This window comes from Bactrocera neohumeralis, chromosome 2 (genome assembly GCF_024586455.1).
Source record: "Bactrocera neohumeralis isolate Rockhampton chromosome 2, APGP_CSIRO_Bneo_wtdbg2-racon-allhic-juicebox.fasta_v2, whole genome shotgun sequence".
Lineage (NCBI taxonomy): Eukaryota > Metazoa > Arthropoda > Insecta > Diptera > Tephritidae > Bactrocera > Bactrocera neohumeralis.
The window spans coordinates 87,085,627-87,107,144 of record NC_065919.1 but is presented as its reverse complement, the minus strand read 5'-3'; the positions used below and the strand labels follow the sequence as shown (position 1 = coordinate 87,107,144).

At 36.4% G+C, this 21,518-nt stretch overlaps 3 protein-coding genes across 8 annotated transcripts in view; 2 read left to right on the top strand and 1 right to left on the bottom strand.

Moving 5' to 3' along the window:
- Positions 1-83: 83 nt before the first annotated feature.
- LOC126751401 (atlastin) lies at positions 84-13,392 on the bottom strand. 5 transcript variants are annotated; one of them, XM_050461640.1, is made up of 7 exons: positions 13,200-13,392; positions 2,292-2,586; positions 1,434-2,213; positions 1,214-1,369; positions 869-1,149; positions 729-795; positions 84-658 (listed from the first exon to the last, which is right to left on the bottom strand). In XM_050461640.1, the coding sequence occupies exons 2-7, from the start codon at positions 2,484-2,486 to the stop codon at positions 530-532; spliced, it is 1,608 nt and encodes a 535-aa protein (XP_050317597.1). In that variant the 5' UTR covers positions 2,487-2,586; positions 13,200-13,392; the 3' UTR covers positions 84-529. The 5 variants fall into 5 exon arrangements, with proteins under 5 accessions (XP_050317597.1, XP_050317601.1, XP_050317602.1 ...); XM_050461644.1 differs by lacking the exon at positions 13,200-13,392 and adding an exon at positions 13,016-13,134; XM_050461645.1 differs by lacking the exon at positions 13,200-13,392 and adding an exon at positions 11,681-11,762.
- LOC126751400 (putative inactive tyrosine-protein kinase Wsck) lies at positions 6,482-10,479 on the top strand. Its single transcript, XM_050461639.1, has 2 exons — positions 6,482-8,435; positions 8,506-10,479. The coding sequence occupies exons 1-2, from the start codon at positions 7,173-7,175 to the stop codon at positions 9,808-9,810; spliced, it is 2,568 nt and encodes an 855-aa protein (XP_050317596.1). The 5' UTR covers positions 6,482-7,172; the 3' UTR covers positions 9,811-10,479.
- Positions 13,393-15,239: 1,847 nt separating the features above from the next.
- The window catches only part of LOC126757255 (serine-rich adhesin for platelets), a 112,135-nt gene continuing 105,856 nt past the window's right edge, over positions 15,240-21,518 (top strand). For both annotated transcript variants that reach the window (XM_050471035.1, XM_050471026.1), the window contains exon 1: positions 15,240-15,339. The gene's annotated coding sequence lies outside the window, so the exon portion shown is untranslated. The remainder of the gene's footprint in view (positions 15,340-21,518) is intronic.

Below are 21,518 nucleotides of genomic sequence, written 5' to 3'. Positions count from 1 at the left end.
TATATTTATCAACGAATGCGCGAAAATACACATTTTAGCTAACCAATAGGTTTGACGGGTGTTGGGCGAGTTTTTTTTGTTGCTTTTGTTTTTCATTTATTTTTTTTTATATACAATGCGTTCACTTTTTGGCTCTTCGCTTTTTGCGATTGCTAGCCGCATTACTTGTGTTTGTTGTATTACTACCGCTGCCGCTGCTGATGTTGGCCTCACCATTTGGGGTTGTGACGGTGGCGTATTGGCGTGCTGTTGCATTGGCCGTTTGAGCAGAATTCATTTGCGCGCTCGAAGACGCACCTATTATACGGGACCATATTTGCATGATCATCGTTTTGCCGGCTGTGTTGCCAATATCGCCACCACTGTATGACGCTGTTGCTGTTGCTGCCGCTCTTGTAATTTTCTGTTGAGCCACATTGTTATTGTTGTTGGTTTTCGTTGCTGCTATTTTCCCTTTAGAATTTGGTTGATTTTTTTGTTGTAGCTGTTGCTGTTGTTGCTGTTGCTGAAGAGATCGTTGGGCGTATTCTCATGACTTCTTCACTTTGCCATTCATTGCCGACGATGCTGTGCGTCCACCGACCGCCGCTTCGGCAGCATGCGTTGCCACATGTTGTATGCCCTTCTCCATGCAACCCTGATATATGGGCTTCATAAACTAAATTTGAAAATTGTAAATTAAAAATTATTTACAATAGTTTAGAAAAGTAACAGGAATGTGAACTCACGTTTTCCCACATAAACGTCGCAAACTCATCCAATTTTACACCGAAATCACCCATTTCCCCGCTGTACCTGTAAGCAAATAATGGAATAATTCGAATTCAGTATGGCTTCGAATTTCAGGCAAGTTGGGGCGTTCCTTTACCTAATATACGCCCACAGCGCCAATGTTAATAGGGCAACACCCATTACTAAATTACAGAAGTTGGCAAATGTGTAGAGGCCGACGAGGCCAAATATTCCGCTTAGTACGTAACAAATAACTGCAGAGGCAAAATATACGGCCGGCGTGCGTGCAGCCTTGAAAATATTTTTGCTCTCATTGTGCGCTTTGTAAGTGACGTAGGAGTCTTCCAGATCCACATCCAATTGTTGCCGGAACTTTTCAGAGAATTCCTCGCCGCCCATTTTTCGTTTCGATGCAAACTGCATGAATAAAACAAATAATTTGTTGAAACACTAGACGTCTTCAGAATACTTTGTTGCTTACTTGGAATAATGCCTGATCTTTGATGCGGAAGTGTTCGGCCTCTAAATGTGCCGTGCTTAAGTACGGTTTGGTTCCGCCACAAACCTCCTCCATTAGCTGATTGTAAAGCTCCTTCGCTGATGCAACGGCTGTCAAATGATTAGCTTCGGCGGTGGCCTGCAGAGTAATTGGCATATTTTAGGCAATGTTTATGGCAAAACTCAAAGCGACTACTACTTACGACAAGCATACTCTTCGGCTCAGGCAATTCATTGCCCTTGTAGATGCTCATGTATGACTGGAAGTACTGTATGAGGTCGCGTGCACGCACCCGTTGGCCACTGATTTCCTTATATACCAAATTGTCCGGCGACAGAAGCATCGGTACAAATGTGCGTAGACTCTGTTTGAACTCGGGTGTGATATCCTTGAGACGCCCGTCGAATTTAGGGTTGGTCGCTACACTTAAGCCTGGATGTGGCATCAAGAAACATGCCACTTCCATGAAACAGGCTGCAATGTGTCGTCGCAACGACTGCAGTTCCGGGTGCTGTTTGTCTGACACTTCTAGGCGGCGCTTAAGTATCTTATCGCCACCCAGAGCGCCATACTCGGCCTCGTATGGAAAACTCCAATCGCGCACCAGAAACTGTAAGCGTTGAAACGGCTTCTTGCCTGTATCGGCCAATGCTAAGCGACCATATTCTGTGAACAATTGCAAATGCTGCAGATCGTCTTCCTGTATGTTTTGTGACAAATTATATATCTGCACGGATGAAACCATTGTGCTGAGCGCAAAAACGGTAGCACAATCGCGCACTGTGCTCTGGCTGTCGAATGCACCCTGTGTGTCGAGTAAAATGATGGCCACCTTATCGCCGTTCGGGTAATCGTGCAGGAATATTTCGGACCACATTAGGATACCAGTGGTATCACGTTCAGAACCGCCGCGCCACGAAAAGCCGGTCAGCGGTTCGTTCTCATCACCAATCCAATCGGTTACCACATCATGACGCACATACTACATATGGGAACGAGAAAGTCAAAAATATTGGGCCTCAATATGATTAATTCAAATAGTGTGTGAATTTGAAATTACCTTGGAGTATAGGTAGCGCAGAAAAAAGTCAAGCAAAAAACTTTTGCCTTTACGAAACGCCCCAGCAACTGATACGACGCATACGAAGCGATCTTTGACCTCGTCGCGCATTAACACTTCGCTCAATGCATCTTCGTTGAGCACAAAAGTGTGCTCCTCCGATGTGTTTATTATCTGGATTGCCGTTCCAGGCATGGCTAATGGCTGTAAGTGCACCTACTATACGGCCTACAGTGGCAGCTCCGCAAATTTTTTTGTGTGCCTCGTTTCTAAAATTGTTTCACGTTGGATTATGCTGGAACGAAAGAGAGTAGAGAGTGAGTTTGAGGCAAAGAAATGTTTATAATTGACGAACTATGGAGTAAATGTATCTCTATATTGATGGCAGTTTCCTCATAATAATTTTTATAATATTTTCGAACTCCACTTCGAATATGTGCATATCGTCATTGTCCGTTGAACTCACATTCTAATTTCTCTCCTCTTTAAATTCATTTTAAGAGATGAGGTCTAAGGTTCCCTACTTCATACAACCCTAAATTAGTAATATATGTAAAGCTCTTGGAAACCATATTGGATAATTAATATTTTTTGTTATTAACTAATGAATTTGAAAGAAAGACAAAGAGGGATTAAATTTGAATATTACTTAATATTTTCCGCAAAAATGTTGTGCAAATAAAAACATGAAAATTAATATTGCTGCAATGTATGTACATGCATATGTACGTTTGTATGTCAGCTGCCAAGCAACATCTCAGCAAAGACGACGAATTCTTGGCAAGCTTATGTGCCTGCAACCGCACTGCGCGAGGAAATCGCGGAGAATGCTACAAAATGTTACAGAACCATGTGAAGCTGCCAAAAAACTAAAATCATGAATAAGATGAACAACAACAACCACAACAAAATAAAATTGAGTTGAGATGAAAGCATAATTTCGACGCAATGTATAGAATGGCTAGGGATAGTGTGAATTTTTCATTTTTTCGCAATTATTAGAATCCGAAAATAAATTTTTAGGTAGCTTGCATTCGTCATCGGCGGCGGCGGCCGTTGTCGCCGCTATTGCTGTCCACACATACCAGTACTAGCGCAGTCTGAGAAGAGTGCGGGCACACGATGCCAGCGGTTGTAGCTGGGCAAAAACGCAGCAACAAATTGGAATTTTCACTACAAATACTTTTATTTAAAAGTATACAAGTCATTGACAGGTAAATTTCGCTGTGTGTATGTGTGTCGGCAGACGTGCCGAGCTTACACCTAATCTGTAGGCATGCACCTGTTCTGGTCTTGCCATAGACACACACACACACATACATTTGATATGCACATTTACAGTTTTGTAATTGCAGGTAGATGTGCCGTAAGCGCGTTGAGCTCAACGGGTTAATACTTGCGGCATACTTCTCAAGATTAATCATCTGACAATAACAATTTTTCTAGTTGAAATGTCACAGCGAGTGCAACGGAACTCATTTCGTGCCAAAAAAAACAATATGTAATCACACAATAACAAAAACAACAAAAATATCTAATAAAAATCTCACTAATTGTAACTTAGATATATTTCTGCATAAGGCATTGTTAAGCAATATTTATTTAATTTGGCTGGGAACAGTTATGGGTGTAAATGGTGTAGACCTTTGGCTTTCGACATCAATTAATTGAGCAACAAGTCGCTCTCTGCTTTCGAATCACAATTTATTTCAATAAAAATACATTAACTGATGACGTCCACACTGGGAATAGTGAAACATTTGGATACATTTATTTTGAGAGAAAATGAATTAAGTGAACACTTGAAAGGGAACAACAAAATCAAACATCATTGGCTTAAAATGTAAATGCTTAGACAAGCTGTGTGTCTGTTTATACAATATTAATGAGATATTAAAAATTGTTGCGCATTTGGAATTATTTTTTTTATGAAGTTGTTAAAAATAAATAAATAATAATAATAATAATAATAATAATAAATGTATAACTACAGTGGAACAAACTCGTAAAAAACAATTTAAACCAAAAAAATATATTTAGCAACTTTATGATTATCGCTTATTGTTTATTTACATTTATGTACGCTATAATTATTATAATTAATGCGTTATCCAAACAGTACGAACAGTACACTTCAGTTCGATTTTATTTTCTTTCTGCCACTCATTTAATTGCATTCACGATTATTCGCCATGAAGTCACCTTACTTGGACTTCAAAACTTTGAACTTCAAGCGTGCATATTTTTTCAATGTCAAAAGCAATGCGAAAATAATATAAACTTGAGCTTGTTATTGGAAACCCGGAGCAATATCGGCACACCAGCAGCGCACACTTTATAAATAACAGTACACAAAGCAGATTCCAATATCTCTAGCCGATGGAGATGGGCGAGTATATAAATACGTAGATAATTGGAAACTATCTTAAATCAAACATCTCACAGTCAACAACAAAAACCACAGTATGAACAATAATAACAACAAAAAAAGTATAATAACTACGTCAACAATATTTGTATACTCGGTAGTAAGCAACCTCTTAGTCGCACAATAACAACACAAGAACCACAAGCACATACAACAATGTTGTGCTTGTTTTTGTGACCGGAGATTATGGAGAATTATTTACTCGTGGCGTTCTATCACTAATAAGTATTTACCAGATTTTTGGGCTTTTGGCAAAACGACGATTTAATTGAATTAATTAACCGTCACCGCACGCAGTCGAATTGCTACTCAAAAGCGCGGACACTGCTCTGTGTGCCCCAACTCAGATTAGTTCAGTTCACTTGGCATCGAGGCGATTCGGTTCCATTCGCGACAATCAAATGATGTGTACGAGCAGATACAGTGTCAACGTAGTGGGTTCTCCGGCGCTGCGCTGTGCTCGTTGCGAGCGTTAATCGTGTACAGAAGCAGAAAAACTTGCGCACTCGTCTCTTTCGATCGATCTCACAACGATATTGCAGAGATTTGGAAGCATGACAAAGAATGTATTAACCAGAACCTGCTCGTATCGCTGAAGTACATAAATTCATATACATATGTACATACATATATACTCGTATATTTCTGTATATTGGTTGATTACATCGACGATTCGACCAGTATAATTACTGTTTTTTGCTTGCTGTTTTGTTTTATATTCTTCTTGTTTATATGTATATTTAACAATGTAGCTAGAATGAGTTAATGTGGTCTCAACTGAAGGTTGGATGTTTCACTGCCTAGTGATGTCAACAACTGAGCCGAACTTGGAACCAGTATTTTTGAAACTATGTTTTGTTATATTACGAGAAATGTATGTAACGGCAGATTGCTTTAGTTGAATAATCGATTTGTAAACCTACAAATATTTTAAAATAATCTTCAAAAATTTGAAGTTGATCCATCCGATAGTTTCATAGAAATAAGCGTATTTGTAAGATTTTTTTTTAACTTTGCGGTATTGGCTCTCAAAATTGTAATCGAGCAAAGTTCTCCGAACCGATCGATTGAAATTTACACGCTCTTTCCTAAATATATTTGTCAGGTTATGATCGAAGGAATAAGAATTTTGATAACGATTTCCATTTTTAAGCCTGTAACTGTAACTTTTTTCACAAAGAGCTGGGAAGCCACCATTTTTGTCATAAATCAAAATTTAAACTAGTTCTTCGATCTTTTTGTTGCTGTTGTAACAGTTATTTATATAATATCCGCTTGCGTGGTATGGTTGTCACCGAAGTCATCTAATGGCAGGTCCAGGAAACATTCTGTGCCGACGGGGTCGGACCATAGGAAAAGGAGTGTTAGACGAGTTGGGTTTGCTGGGCATACAAAGAGATGGTTCCCAAGACAGCCGGTTTTACGTTACCGAAATTGATCCGAATTTTATCCGATCAAGGGTGTTATTTCGGCGATATAACACTATTTGAGTCGGTGAGTTTTAGGTTAACTAGTTCTTTGAACATTACACGTATTAGTTTATTGGATACTGGAGAGGGGAATTTATTGAAAATTCAAACTCGAGGTTAGCGTTTTCTTACAAGCCATGTTTCGTATTCAAAATAAATGTTCTCAGCAATATTTTCCACACTCACATCTTCTTTTTCTCTTCGCTCTCGGCCGCCGAACAGTGAGGGTGCGGTATTAGTCATCAATGGCCCGAATACTTTTTAAGCCCGGTTAAAACAAAAACAGGTAAAATCCAAATCAGTTTCCAATACAGCTACGAACGGTGGAATGTACAAACGAATGGGCGAAAAACGTGAAAAGAAAAACACGTTTGCCCCGATCGCCAGGTGAGCTCAACATCGATCTCTTTTCTGTACATATGCGGCAGAGGCTTACGACGACACATAAACAGAGAATATGAAAGTAACAACGATAGCTGACACGAGTAACAACCGTCAGACGACGTTCGGTTAAACGCAGGCTTTTCAACTCGCTTTTGTTGCTGTGAAACGTCGTCGTCGTCGTAGTCGTTTGTGGGACGAATAAGTGAGTAAACAAGTGAGCGCCGCTTAGTCAATTCGATTACTGGCTGTGTGTTTAAATGGAACGTTACTGGTTGCTGCCGCTTGTTGGATCGCATAATCGCTGGACAATGAAGCAGAACACTGGGCGAATGCACGTCAGATCTAACGTATGCGATTTTCAATAGTAAAATATAATAGAGGAGACCGACGTTGGTGAAATTCAAAACATAATTCAAAAGCCTAATAAAAGCAGCAAAAGAAAAGAGACTTAATTAGTGCGCCAACAAAGCTTGTGGATAATCGAATTTGATAAGAGTAAATAAAGGTTTATTGAATGAGGGTGGCACCCTGAACGCCAAGCGAACGGAGCATTTAATTAGTCGGATTCCAGCAACAGTGGCTACAGCAGTAGCTTTCAGAATGTCAGCAAAGACTTTTGAAACACCTCAACGAACGGTGCACACACAACGGCAAAAGAATACCTACAACAACGGCCACCGCCCAGCTAAAGCGTGGAGTCACACCTGGCGAAGTCGCTATGGCAGCGACGGTAGCAGCAACACCAGCAGTAATACCAAAAGTTCAACACACTTGTTTACACAACGTTCTGGTCGCAGCATGTTGCAATCGCTGTTGTTATATTTCACCGTACTCCTAACTTTAGCAAACGCTCAAAACACCGAACAATTACAGATCGTGCCTATCGCAGGTGAGTCAACATTTTTTTACGTCGGTTGCTACACTGCGCGCACAGATCTCCTGCAGGAGTCCATTTACTCGAAGACGCCACGGACTTGTGTGGAAATATGCGAGCATCAAAATTTCAGCTACGCTATTTTATCCGCGGAACGTTGTTTCTGCATGAACAATGTCATCGCGAAGGATCGTCAAGATGATAAACTGTGCAATACACGCTGCTTAGCTGACAAATCACAGTATTGTGGTGGCGTTGGTGTACACAGCTACTATTCAACTATATGGGCCACAAAAACGGCACCGCGCAATCTCCGCGTGAACAACGTTACCGAATACACCATAACAGTAGCTTGGGACTCGCACTTGTCTCCTAGCAAAGTTTTTGTGGCTGGCATTGAGGCCGCCGCAATGAACCCAGTACAAGAGATTACGAATTTCCGCATACGTACACATGTACTGCGCACGTACTCAACGCTGCCTTTCTTCCCGCAGCCTGAATTTATAGTGCAGAGCATGGAGACAAGCTTCGAAATTACTGACCTACATCCGGCCACTGAGTACAATATAACCGTCGAGGCAATGTGCGCACAAGTGGTATGTGGCAATGCCTCACTACACGCTACTACCGAAGTGGGTATGCCTAGTCCCAGGCCCCCGCAGCCACGTGTGATCCGCACAACAGATTCCACTATGAACATAGAAATCCCGCCGATGCGTAATGATAATGGACCGCTGTCCAAAGTGCTGGTAATTGTGGAACGTGTAGATGCCTCGTTGAGTCAACCGTTCGACACCGGACTACTGGGTGGTTGGCAAAAATCCCAAGATGATGGATTGCCGTACTACATAGCAGCACAGCTGGATTACAATGGACCGGACGATAATCGAAAGCGGCAATTTATTGTGGGCGATGGCAGGCATTATGGGCCTTATTTGAATGTGCCATTGAATACGACTGGCGCTGATATACACATCAGCTTGGGTTTGGTAAGTTAAAATCTGATTATTTCCGAAAATACCGTACTAATATGAATAAAAAAATTTTCTAATGCATTAGGTAAGCACTTTGAATGGTGTAACAAAGACCCTGTATACACGTGGTTCACACGATCAACACACAATTACATTGGATAATTTTCAATACGCCACCTTCGATTCGGGCCGCGCTTCCATTATTGCTTTGACCGTGACTTGTATCGTATTTGCCATCTGTTTGATACTCAGCGTGTTCACGTATTTCTATTTGCGCTACAAGACCTGCCAGGCGCGCGGAGGTTTGAATCGCAATGCTCATGAGATGACCATGCAACAGCCGATTATCGAGCGCGAGAACAATGGGTTCGTTGTGGAGGATGAGTTGCTGCCCGCTGAGAATTTCCGCCAGCAGCTTGATGTGCTCATCTCGGCTTTGGACCCCAGCAAACGGTTGCCCCGCAATGCATTGCGCATGAATGTTAATGACATATTTGCGGATGGACGCTATGGTGAGGTAATTACTGGCAAATTTATCTCGGCTGCATTGCCGGAAGCTAGCGCCGACTGTCAACTGCATGTGCTCGCTTTGGACGATTTGCAGGGTAAAGAGCAAGCACACCTGCTACGTGACTTCCGCAATCTTTCCAAGTTGCAGCGACACGAGCATTTACTCGACTTCTATGGCATATCGTCTAGCACCGATTGGTTTTATTTGGTCTTTGAGCATCAAACCGTAAGTTTGAAACGTCGTCTTATCGAAAGTAGGCGCGTGCCTAACACGGCGCCAATGCAACGTATTACTGCACTCTCCGAAGAGTTGGTACTACAGTGGATCTATGAGATAGCCAGCGCGCTCGAATACCTTAGCAGTTGCAAAGTGGTGCACAAACAATTGTGTTCACATAACATTTTCGTCACGGCCGATGCCAAACTAAAGGTGTCGGTATTCGGTCCAATTCCGTATGTGCAAAACGAAAAGAAAATCGACATAACACGTTGGTTGGCACCGGAAGCGTTACGTTACCAACACTTTTCCGTCAAATCGGACGTGTGGTCGTTCGCTTGTGTCGCTTGGGAGTGCTGTACACTGGGCGGCACGTTATATGCCAATATCACAAACACACAACAACTACTTGACGCAATTAAGAGTGGTTCACGACCTGCCCAACCGTCATTCGTCTTTCAGGACCTGTACCAACTATTGCTCAACTGCTGGCAGCTAGAGCCAAGTGAACGTATCAATTTCGAGGAGATCGCGTATAATGTGCGTCAGCTAATGACATCACCGCGACACGCGTTATGCTTTGATCGAGTGCCGGAACTGCCCGGCGATAATGTGCTCGACACGCTGCCATATTACATGCCAATGCTGGAAATGCTGAACTAGCAACATGTGGTTTTGTGAAAATAATCATTGTAAGCATACAAAGGAGCGAGTCAAATGTGCCTAATATGAATGGTAAATATAAATATGTTTGGCCTCCAGCCTCTGCCTTTTGTTGCGACAGCTCTGTTCACAACAAAAATGAAATCTCAAATCATAGTTTTGTGTAATTTTAAAACAATAATTGTAATATCATATGTACTTTTTGTTTATTTTGTAGCAAAATAAGTTTATTGATTGATTTTACTTTAAATTATTTTTTTAGACGTAAATAAGCGTTTTGATTGCAGAAAGCCAGTGTTCTGATATGTAGCTATTTATTTTAGTTTAAAGCCAAATATCCCTGCAGACAAGGGAAAGTTTAATTACTGTGTATTTCAATAGAAAAAAATCCGAATATACTAATGTTGTAACAACATGTTGTACAAAATGTATTGTTTTTGAATACACTAGAAATATAAAAGTCCATGCTATGTTACAATTGAGTTTCTTTAATAATATTTAAACTGCAATAGAATAAAATATTTCCACACGATATTAGTGGTATATTATTTAAAAGCTACTGTAATCTTCAATGTACCGGATTGAAAATTTTATTAGTTTTGTTTTCTAGCATTTCTACGCCCACAAAGCGGTGAAAATAAAAAGTGTATATTGGCATTATCAGATAAATATTTTTAATTTGTTTAAAATTTTTTTTTATATTTTTGAAGATGGAAAACTAATGAAATAAGTGCTTTAATTTTCATTGTTTTAGTTTTTTCTAAATATTTTGGTGCGCATATGTAGATATTTAGGTAAGTTTGTAGATATGTAAATTTATGTAAACATAGAATATTTAACGTTGAAGCGCCGAAGGCTTGTAAACACACGTACATTTCACTTTTTCTGCAAGATGCAAATTATTTTTAGAAATCATTTGGTTATATACACATAAATATTATCAATGTTTATTGTAAAGACTGTTGCACAGCCGTTGTTAATTATACAATAAACTCGCGGAATTGCAACTAGAAAAATTTGTAAAACAAATAATTTTTTTATTATTATTAATAACTATATTTTGGCAACAAGCGTTCATAAAAATAAAGTTTTTCTAATTAGTTGCCTAAAAAGAAAATATCAGATTGAACAAATAGATATAAAATATAAACGAATTCATCAAAATATTTAATTAGTATTAGCACATTCGGAAGAATACTGCAAACCTATTTTTTTCTTCATAGGATTTTCATATTTCTTTGTTTTAAATGGATGCATCATTTCTCAATAATGTTGTCTCAATTTCATTTCGCTGGAGATTTTTTTTTCAAAGTTCTTACAATTTTTCTCTTTAGAATAAAAAATTAACTGTTTTTCGCAAACAACAGAGAATTTCCTGTAATGTTCGCAAAAAGCAAAACATTTAAATTTTCAAAATCCTTCCCGGTATAATTTTACGCAATTCACCTTTTTTCCAATACCCCCACAGTAATTGCTGCTATTGCCTTTTTTTAATTTCTCTATGAAAATTCAAAATAATATTCTTCAAATATCATTAGATTGTATACATTATGCGCCCTTTTTACACAAATTAACAAAATATTGCCATAAAATAAGTACCATTTGGCAAAACTATTATTATTATCATATAAAAATGCATGGCTTCATGAATAATTATATGATATAGTCATATAAAACATCAAACGACCAAGTCAAAACATTTACATATTTGCTTGCGTATTTGCGTGCAAATTTATTATACAATGTGTGTGAGTATTAGCGAAAATATAATTATAAACGAATGTTTCATAGACACGTAGCAATATTTATTGTTTTATAGCATTTTAAATACAAATTTGTGTATACAAATGGAAGCAAAGACTTAGCTCACCGAACGAAATTAAAAAGCATAAAGCACAATTCGCTACGGAATTAACAACTGAGCACTTTTATTTTTAATGCACTTCGTTCACTAATTGAACTGATGGACGATTTAAATAAAGTGACGATCGCCGATGAACTGCTAAATGGCCGGCATAATAAGACGAATCATAGCTAGCAGGGAGGAAATGTTTACGTACATTCATATACAATCTTCAAGCTTATATATTATATATTTTTATTGAAAAATGGACAATATTGAGCTAGAGAGAAAGCATTAACAGAGAGGTGTGAATGATTGGTAACAAATTCATTTCACACAGTCACAAACTTTTCTCGTTGTCATAATTTTATGTCGTTAAAAGCAAATCAATTAATCGGTAGGTAAAGGCGTTTTATGCAGGCTTATGTATTCTTTCAGCAGAAAAGCAAAGGTTACCTGGCAGTAACGGTTCGACAATGTTTCTTTGAAAGAAAATGAGGGACTATTGCGCGTATATACAGACAGACAGACGGAACTTACCTAATTGACTCAGTCCGCCACGCTGACCATTTATACACATACCTTATAGGGTCGCCGACTTTTCCTTCTGGGTGTTACAAACTTAGTAGGAAACTTATACACACTGTTCAGGGTATAAAAATATTTTGTATGTTTGGACTTTTAAAATTACTTGTGTACTACGAATTAATATAATTTTCAGGGCATCAGCCTGACTGAATTTTGATTAGATCGAAGCTCATATTATACTCATAAATAAAATTGCATACTCATATTAAGTTATCAGTAAGCATGTTGCTAAGTTCCAATATTGTATTTGAAACTTTAGCATAATTGTTTACTCTACTATACATTTATCATCATTGTACACTACAACTTCCGTATGATGAATAAAAACTAGTTCCAAAGTTTGGTATAGATTATCAAAACTAAAAACCTTCAAACCTCTGTGATGGTCAGTTTAACAAGTGACACGTCAAATTAAAAAACAACACATTGTTACTATTAAATTTTTCAAAAGATTTTACTCTTATCAGAATCTGTTTCAGCTGTTTGATTACAGAATACTGATAAAAATATATTGCTGCATCATGGTAAAATAGTTAATAAACTAAACAAATAATGTTAATGCAATGATCCATCTTCATTATGAAATAGATCAACAGTTAAAAACCTGCCTCAACATTTACATATTGCTTATGCATCGAAATTTTGGTATTCAAGCAGAAACTGCTCGACCCCTTTGAAGGTAATCAACACCCTCCTCTCAACATATGACCCCCCGTTCCTAAATAATTCACATGCAACAACACATATTTTTGGATGTTGCAGTATCTCACTTACTAGGTATTTTGTTATCTTTTAGCCATAGTGCCTTTACTTCATCTTAAATCATACAAAATTCTTTCATATGCGTCCTATATACAACTTTGATGCAGTTTCCTGGATGGGCACAATTAATATTCACTTGACACGAGAATTTATACCTATTGATGTGGTTTGTCACTTCTTTAATGTTTTCACTTACGTATAGATATTGCGTCGCAGTCTGCTTTATGCACTCCAATAATTAAAGTTCAATTAGCTGGAAAAATTTAATCTCCGTGTTAATTTATGGAATTTGCTCGCAAAAATTTTTGATTTTCTTCTAGTGACGGCAAATTGAATCTATTTGTTGGATATTGACACTCTTTTCCAACAAATTTTTATTGTTTTTGTTGCATGCTTACGTACAAATCGTGCGGAAGACCGAGATAACACGATTTCCTAAAACACACGTCAAATTCTATGTAGGGTTGCAGAGTTAATATCTGTTGTGTCAAATTGTTAAATGTAGCAAGTGCTATGAATTTTATATATATGCGTATTTATTAAATATAAGAAGAAATACATTAAATAATACAAAAAAAGAGCGAATACGAATCCTTTAGTGATCGAAACTGTTTGATATTGGCATATTTTCATTGAAATCTGATGTTGTTTTATGATCTTAGTGATATGAGTCACCCTGCATCGCCATGCTTCAGTTAAAAATTGATGGTAGCATTTTCAATAGCTTAACACCGATTTGTTTTGATTTCGTTTTCAAATATTTTTGTAATTATCTGTTGCAAATAAAAACACAGGTTAAAACACGCATACCTATATTGAATTCAAAATGTTAATGCGATAACAAAATTTAGATAAGTAGTGTGATAAAAGTCAATAAGAAAACTACAAAGTTAAATAAACTTCGCGGTGTTTGATAAAAAGTATGTTTGTGGTTACACTTTTTATAATTTAAATAAGTTTCAATAAAGTTGCTATTTTGCGAGGCAACAAAATATTTACTTACATCATAAGCTCGTGATTCAAAAAGTGTTGATACAGTGCCTCAAAAAGTATACAAGTGTGGTTGTGCTTCTTCGAAGCGGAACGTATATTTACGATATGAAATGTTATTGAACGTACGATAATACACAATTAAATGAAATGTTAACCACAGAAAATGACTGAGATTCCAACCGTTTACACGAAAGTCAGGTCTACGTAGCCGGAACGAACGCTGATATTTATTCGGCCAAGGATTGTCAACTCGGCAGCATTCCTCCAAATTACTTCAGAGAAGTTTTCTGTCGTTACAGCAACCACAACTGAGATTACATGTTTAAAAACGCAATGAACGTACAGAGGTTGTACCTTAAGGATATAGAAATATTGAAGGCAAATATTTCACCTGGCAACTTTTTAAATGTCATTTGTATCGCACAGTGGTATGCGCGCGTAAAGTTTTCTATTTCCTCGTATTCTATTTTAAAATACTTATCGTATTTTCACATTTCTTATTTTTTACTTTTAACTTTTACGAGCTCGCTTTGCCTTCGCTTTGCCATTCTTCGGCACTGAAAACTTGAGTAAAACGCGCCAAAAACAATAACTGTATACATACATATGTACATGCAAGCATTTATGTAACAGAACGCGCACAATACACTTATATTTCTATTATTTGAATACACATCAGAATCCCTTCTCGTACCCGTCGCCCGCCATGGTACACCTTCATTCACCCCAAAATGCTCGACTGCGAGAAAGTGGTAAACATTCTGATGTCCAACGTGAAAGTTACCACTACTCAAAAGCGCTTACACATACAACGATACATAACATTTGCACACACATGCATGCCTACATATGTGTATATGTATGTGACTATGTACTACCAATAGGCCCACTGGCTCTCCCATAGTGAGAGCAGGCAGGCAGGTGTAGCAATAGTGAAAATGCGCGAGCGAGTAACAAAACTAAACACTCAACATTGGAGCAGCAGCATCTCATTGGGTGCAACAACAAACCAAGGCAAAACGTCATCATCGGGTGGTGTTGGCTCCTGCCGACGTTAAACTACCGAGCAGAGAGCACACAACCGAGCTCTCGTGAGATTGGAGCGGGCACCGCGAGCGCCGAAGTATTGTTATTCGAGGAGGTGCAGCGGGCGGGCGGCATGGATGCTGTTGGCGAGATTTTCATTTTGGCTGTCGCTCGTCTTTGATGTTCGTCTTGGCCAAAATAGTAGTGCTCCGTAAAATAGTTGGTTCGCATGCAAAAAACGGCAAAATACCAACGGAATTTTCGCACAACGCGTTTATTTTTTATTTTACTTTTTTTCTACACAACATTCTAGAAAAGTAAAAGGAAAAAGATAAAAAAATGTAAAGAAAATATTACAAAAATATTAACGCTAAACGCAGAAGTATGAATTGTGTTGTTTAAATAATTAAACGGCAATTAAAAAGGTGTTTAGCGCTAAATGAAACATACTACTAACTGCAAAATTAAAGAACAACAACGGACACGGAATATCGCGACGAAAATTGTATCGGTCGCAGAGTTCTGAAAATTGTATTTTATCGAATCGACGCAAATGAGAATATTTAGCTAAAGCAGCAGAAAAGCAAAGATTTATTAATAAAAATATATAAATATAAATGAAAATGAAAAATGAATTTGTAGAAATGTGAAAATATCATCATAATATAACGAAAAAATGCAAGCACTCATGAAAATAAAAACGTTTTCGTGTATTTTTTCGGTTCAGCGCAACTCAAGCATCATTATACCTACACAAGCACGGACGTAAAGGGGGAAAAAGCATGAAATTTTCATTAAGAAATTGGAAATCAAGTGCTTTCCACCTTCAAGTACCGTTGCGTTTAAGTGAAAAGTGAAAAATTGCTCTTAAAGCTTTGCCATTGATGTGGAAAAATGGTTGTTGTTGCTGCTAGTTGTGTGAAGTGAAAATTTTAGTATCTATCATAATTATATGCTATGTAATATATACAAATGTACATATATCGTATGCATATACATACATACATATGTATGTAAGCATTTATGCAAAAAACGCGATGTAACTTTGTAAGCCCACAATTATATATATTTGTGTGCGTGTGTATAATTGTACACACGTAAAAAAACAACATTGTTGTTGCATAGAAGTTTGGATATATGTATGTTGTATGTATGTGTGATGATAAGCGCACACTTTTTGCCCAGTGCAAATTCGCATAAAACAAATGAACACACTTATTGTGTGAAAAAGTATCCTTTTATGCTGCTTAAATGACAGTTGACGGATCTGCGAAGTTTCCGTCTCCTCTTTCTTTGATTGACGTTTGATTGCACAGTCAAATGTACAAACGTCTGTATATCTCCAAAGCACGTAGTTATGCGTGTGTGTGTTTGTATATGTATCACCTTGAGTGGCGGTGGTGGGGGCTCCGCCACAGAGTTATACAAAGTCAAGTGATAAGTTTAGCATTCGTTTCTAAGTATAAACCTATATTTATACATATGTATGTATGTACATGAGTAAAGGTGTACGAATGTCGGTATGTTTTGCGAAATGTATACTAAGTTGCAGAAAAGTTCTTATACACATAAAATTAAAGCTGCCCTTTAATACACCAACATATCTCACATATAAATATGTATGTATGTATGTATTTGTGTATGTCTGAATCCCAATACCCAGTCAGGCGTACAGTGGTTGAAAATGTATACACAAATATATTTGCTTTGCGCTATTTCCATTTCGTTTAAAGTATAATTGACGAAAATCGCATTAAGCTTTAAATTATACTCCAACGTTTAACTCATTAAAGTTGGCTCACAATCCATAGTATGTCTATCGAGAGGCGATAGTGCAAACAGTTGCGTCCTCCTCGCCGTCGCTTGCGTATTTCAACATCGAATGCAGGCAACTTTCGAGCATCCTTTGCCGTTTCTCGCTTGGCGACTATCATCGTTGCTCGTCTAGTTATTTGTTTGTGTGTGCTGAGTGTTCGTTTGTGTATGTGTGGCTGTATGGTCGGTTAATAAAACACAATACTTTGAAAAGTAGGTGTGTATAACGGTGAAGCTCGTTGATTTATCATATGAAAACATCTTTGTACCATCCATTGCCAATTCAATATAATAAAATTTCCTCTCCTCTTGTGCTTAGCTTCTCTCTTTCTCTTTATACGCAGGGAGTTAACAACACACCCGAAATATAACCCCCCGCCCACCGCCGCTAGCACACGGCACCACAGACACACACATCCACCTTGGCTTAGTTTGCTGCTGCTGCCATTGTTGTTAGCACATCTACGGCTTCAGCTCCAGTTTCAGCTCTCACTTTCTCTCCAGCTCATGTCTAGTGGAATGTTGTTTTTCCATTTCAGTTTATTGCTGTTATGTCTTTCGCAGTTACGAAATTGTTATCCTTTATTTTCACTCCTTTTGGCATTTGGTGCGATTCGTGTTGTTTTTATTTTTTATTTTATTTTATTATCCTTTTCTTTTATTTGTATGTTATCCCTTAATTGTATTGTATGTACAAACGTACACAGTTACCGTTGTAGGTGCTTGTATATTTATAGTTTTTCTCAGCCTTGTGCCAATTCTGATGTTGCCACATTGTTGGAAATTAAGTTGTGTACATTTAATTGAAGAAATGTGTATTATTTTGGCGGAAACTCAGCCAGTTGTTCGTTGAATTATTCAAAGAAAAATTGTTATTTTAACATTAAAAATAATCACAATTTAATTAAAAGAAAGCAGTTATAATTGTATGATTATACAATATTATGGCATCTGAAGTATAGACCTATCAAGTTAGAATCCTAAAGTACATTTCAAGGGTTAAATGATGCTTAGTTTTTTTATTCGGAATTTCACCTTTCTTAGTGTTCTTTTTCCAAAAACGCATTTTTATATTGGGTATCCAATGCCGTCGGAAAAAGTCCACAGACCTTCCGAAAGATATTCATTCTTTTGAACACTCAAAGTGTATACAAATTTAGGCTTCCTTTGTTTTCGAGCGTCATATAAAGAGACTAACGAAGAAATTTGTTATAAAGAGTGATTATAATTCGATGAGAGTAAGTTTCTTAATTGAACACAAATCATGATAAACATTGGGGTTTTATTTGCTAACTAACTTCCAAACAAGTAAATGTTGTATTTGAGGACATCTTATAGTTATGTACAATATATTGCAGGGAGGTTTTAAGCTTAAAGAATGTATACCGGAATTCTCTATCGTGATACAAGCTTCTAAATTAGAGACAATTTTTGTGACTGATGATTTGGCAATTCAGTACGTAACAGTCTCTCAATTGCAAAGGAACACGTCTAATCAGCTGCTACATTGCGTTATTTAGAAAAGTGTATAAACTTGAATGAAAATAAACATGTCGATAACAAATATTAAATTTTCTCTAACGCAGTCAAAAAGCATAATCACCAATAAAAATATAAATGTACAAGTATGTTGACCTTGTTTCAGAATAGTTACAATATTTATGTGAAATTGATTTATTTTTAACTTTTTCGTGTTTAAGTTGCTAAAAAAATATATAAAAACGACAATCGATTAATATCTATGATGATCTCTGTAAGTAAATTGTCAGTATATTGAAAATGGCCAACAAAAGTTCCTTTTAGTTCTCCGGCCTGCTAAGTTTCAGGTGACAAATTTGAGACAATATTTTGTGACTAAAGACTAGAGACTGTGTTGTGAATAGTAACTTGTCAAAAATAAAGATTTTACTTCAAAATGCCTCAAATAGTTATTAGAGATTGCTTAGTGAATTGCGCTATTGATTAAATTTAGCTTAGACTTTTATTATAAAGAAACGAAAAATTGTAAAAGAGAGCTCCGCAGATTGAAAAGGTCTCACTGTAGGTCTGTCTATTTGAGCCTAACAAAAATTAAATGAAATATTACTTATATTTATATATTTCTTTTTATTTATATTAAGTTGGCTCACATTCACGTCTAAAAAGTCATGACTTTAATAGTGCTCAGATGGCTTTATCTACATCTACATATGTATGTAGATAAGTATACAATGTATATATGTATGTACATATAGCAGTTCTTACGTCGCCTTGGAGGCTCATATATACAAGTATTTTTAAACTTTTTATGTACTTTTATATATAAACATATTTTTGATTTTATCCTCCATTTTCATGTTTTAAACTTATCTTTATATGTCCCTAGAGATTAGCTGCCTACAGTGGATACTAAATACTTATTTCGTTTACAATAGTTATGTATGTCCCTGAAAGCGAGTCTAATAATGTCTTTATATACAGTAATGTGCTAAACTTAAGAATACGACGTTTGGCAATAAAATGCAAAAAAAGTACGAAATGAAACTTATTAGAATGGATTACCGCTACTTTCTTTATAAACTGCTTTTCGTAAGCCTTTACATCAAAATAAATATAAATTTTCACTTAAATAGCACCAAATATTTAGGAGTTAAAGATTTAAGTATCATTCACGATAAACCAACCGCTTTTTGCTCCACTAAAAATAATGTCGAATACGTACAATTGTCTTAAGCGTCCTCTTTCCCACTGCTACGTATGTATATACCGTTATATTTTTAGTGATTTCATTTTTAAATATGGAAATAAGGAGCGACTTTTGCTTACGTTTTGCACATTATTGTTATATAAAGACATATTTAGCTATAATAATATAACTTCGACTGCGAAAAAACTATTGCCTACACGTGCCTATGAACATCCATTACTTATAGTTATACATATTTTTATATTTTCAAGTAAACTTTTATATATTTATTTGTTTTTGCATATGATATTTACTTTTCACTATAAATATTTGGGCTAATTGGAGCATGCGAAAATGTTGACAGCTGCCAGTTGGGTAGGCTACTCAAATTCGAATATTCGAAATTTTAAATTTGACAGTTTTGTGATGCTCTTTCACTTGTGTTATTCAAATAATAATTTAATTTACTTAACAACAAAATTACATACACATAAACAGATACATATGTACATATGTAGAATTTATGTTTATGGTCAAATTTGACTGATTTGCTGTTTAAGCTAAAATTATTATGTGACACCACATTCGAAAATTATTGCGAATTTCGCTAGTTTAAGATGAAAAGGTACTAGGCAGATTTTTAACAAATATTGAATTTGAGTTTAAATTAAAACGTAAAATACATCTTGTGTCAAACCTTTATATTAATTTGTTGACTATTTTGTTGAATTAAAAGTATACTTTATACAATGACATTCTAAAATTCGTTTGTCGTTGTAAAAAATATTAGTTTTCATATACATTTCAAGAATCAACATTAAGAAATAGTACCTGCAAATACTTCGTTAATTTTCGTAATCAGTAATTGCAGAAATAAATATATTTTTTGGGCCTCGCACGACATTTATCAGTCATATTTCATGTGTTTTTTAACTTTCTGTAACTAAATACAACTCTGAGTTTTGGAAAAATGATTTTACGAGATTTTCTTCACATAATGAATAGTACTCACACCCGTGGAAATATTTATAAGAACTTAATATTTACGAAACTAGGAGATTAGCGAAATTTTAAGTGGATCTAAAATCTACTTTAAAATTAAGGTCCATAATTTAATGATTATTTAAGAATAGTATTGATTTGTGAGTGATTTTTTTAATTTTCGGATTACTATTATTCATGGCGACCACCGGTAGTGATTAAATGTGGAGATCACGATTTGATCCGTTAAAACAGTTTTTTTCCTAACAGCTTCATGTACTTTGCAGGCAATGACAAATTTCCAAGAGTGACGACAATAACGGACTTAGTGACCAAATTGTGTCTTGAGAAGCTTTTTCAAAAACTAGCAAAACGATGTGTTGATGTCATAACGTAAATCTAAAGAGAAACTCGTTCAAACATTCAATAAAGTTCGAAGAAAACTAAGGAAAACGTTGACATCCTTTTTTTCAGTTTTTTCCATACAAGATCTTGATTTTCACTGATCAATTTGTATGACAGCTATATCCTATTGTGATTAGATTTTGGCGGTTCCGGCAAATGGGAATCTAATTGAGTAAAAAATTATGCAAAAAAATTTAAAGCGATATGTCGCAAACTGAAAAACTGGTTTGCGTGTAAATATACCGACGGACAGATGGACTTCGGACATGACTAAATCGACTTAGCTCGTTACGCTGATCAATTATATATATACTTTATAGGATTGCAGACGCTCCTTTTCTGGGTGTTAGAAACTATGTGGCAAACTTAACATCATATATTCAGGTTATATCTGACTTTGATTTTTCGAAGCCTAGATAATTACTCAAAAATGCCTTAAATATTACAGTTATATTAATAAATTATGAAGATTTCAAAACAAAACGCAACAAACAGCTAACAGTTACTGGCGTCTGGCGTTTGTGTGCTTCGAAACGAGAACTTTTAATATCATTATCGGAAAGCTCGTGAAGACCTCAAATTTTATAAATAGGAATAGTATAAATCTTCAAACCTTTCTGATATAGGAAA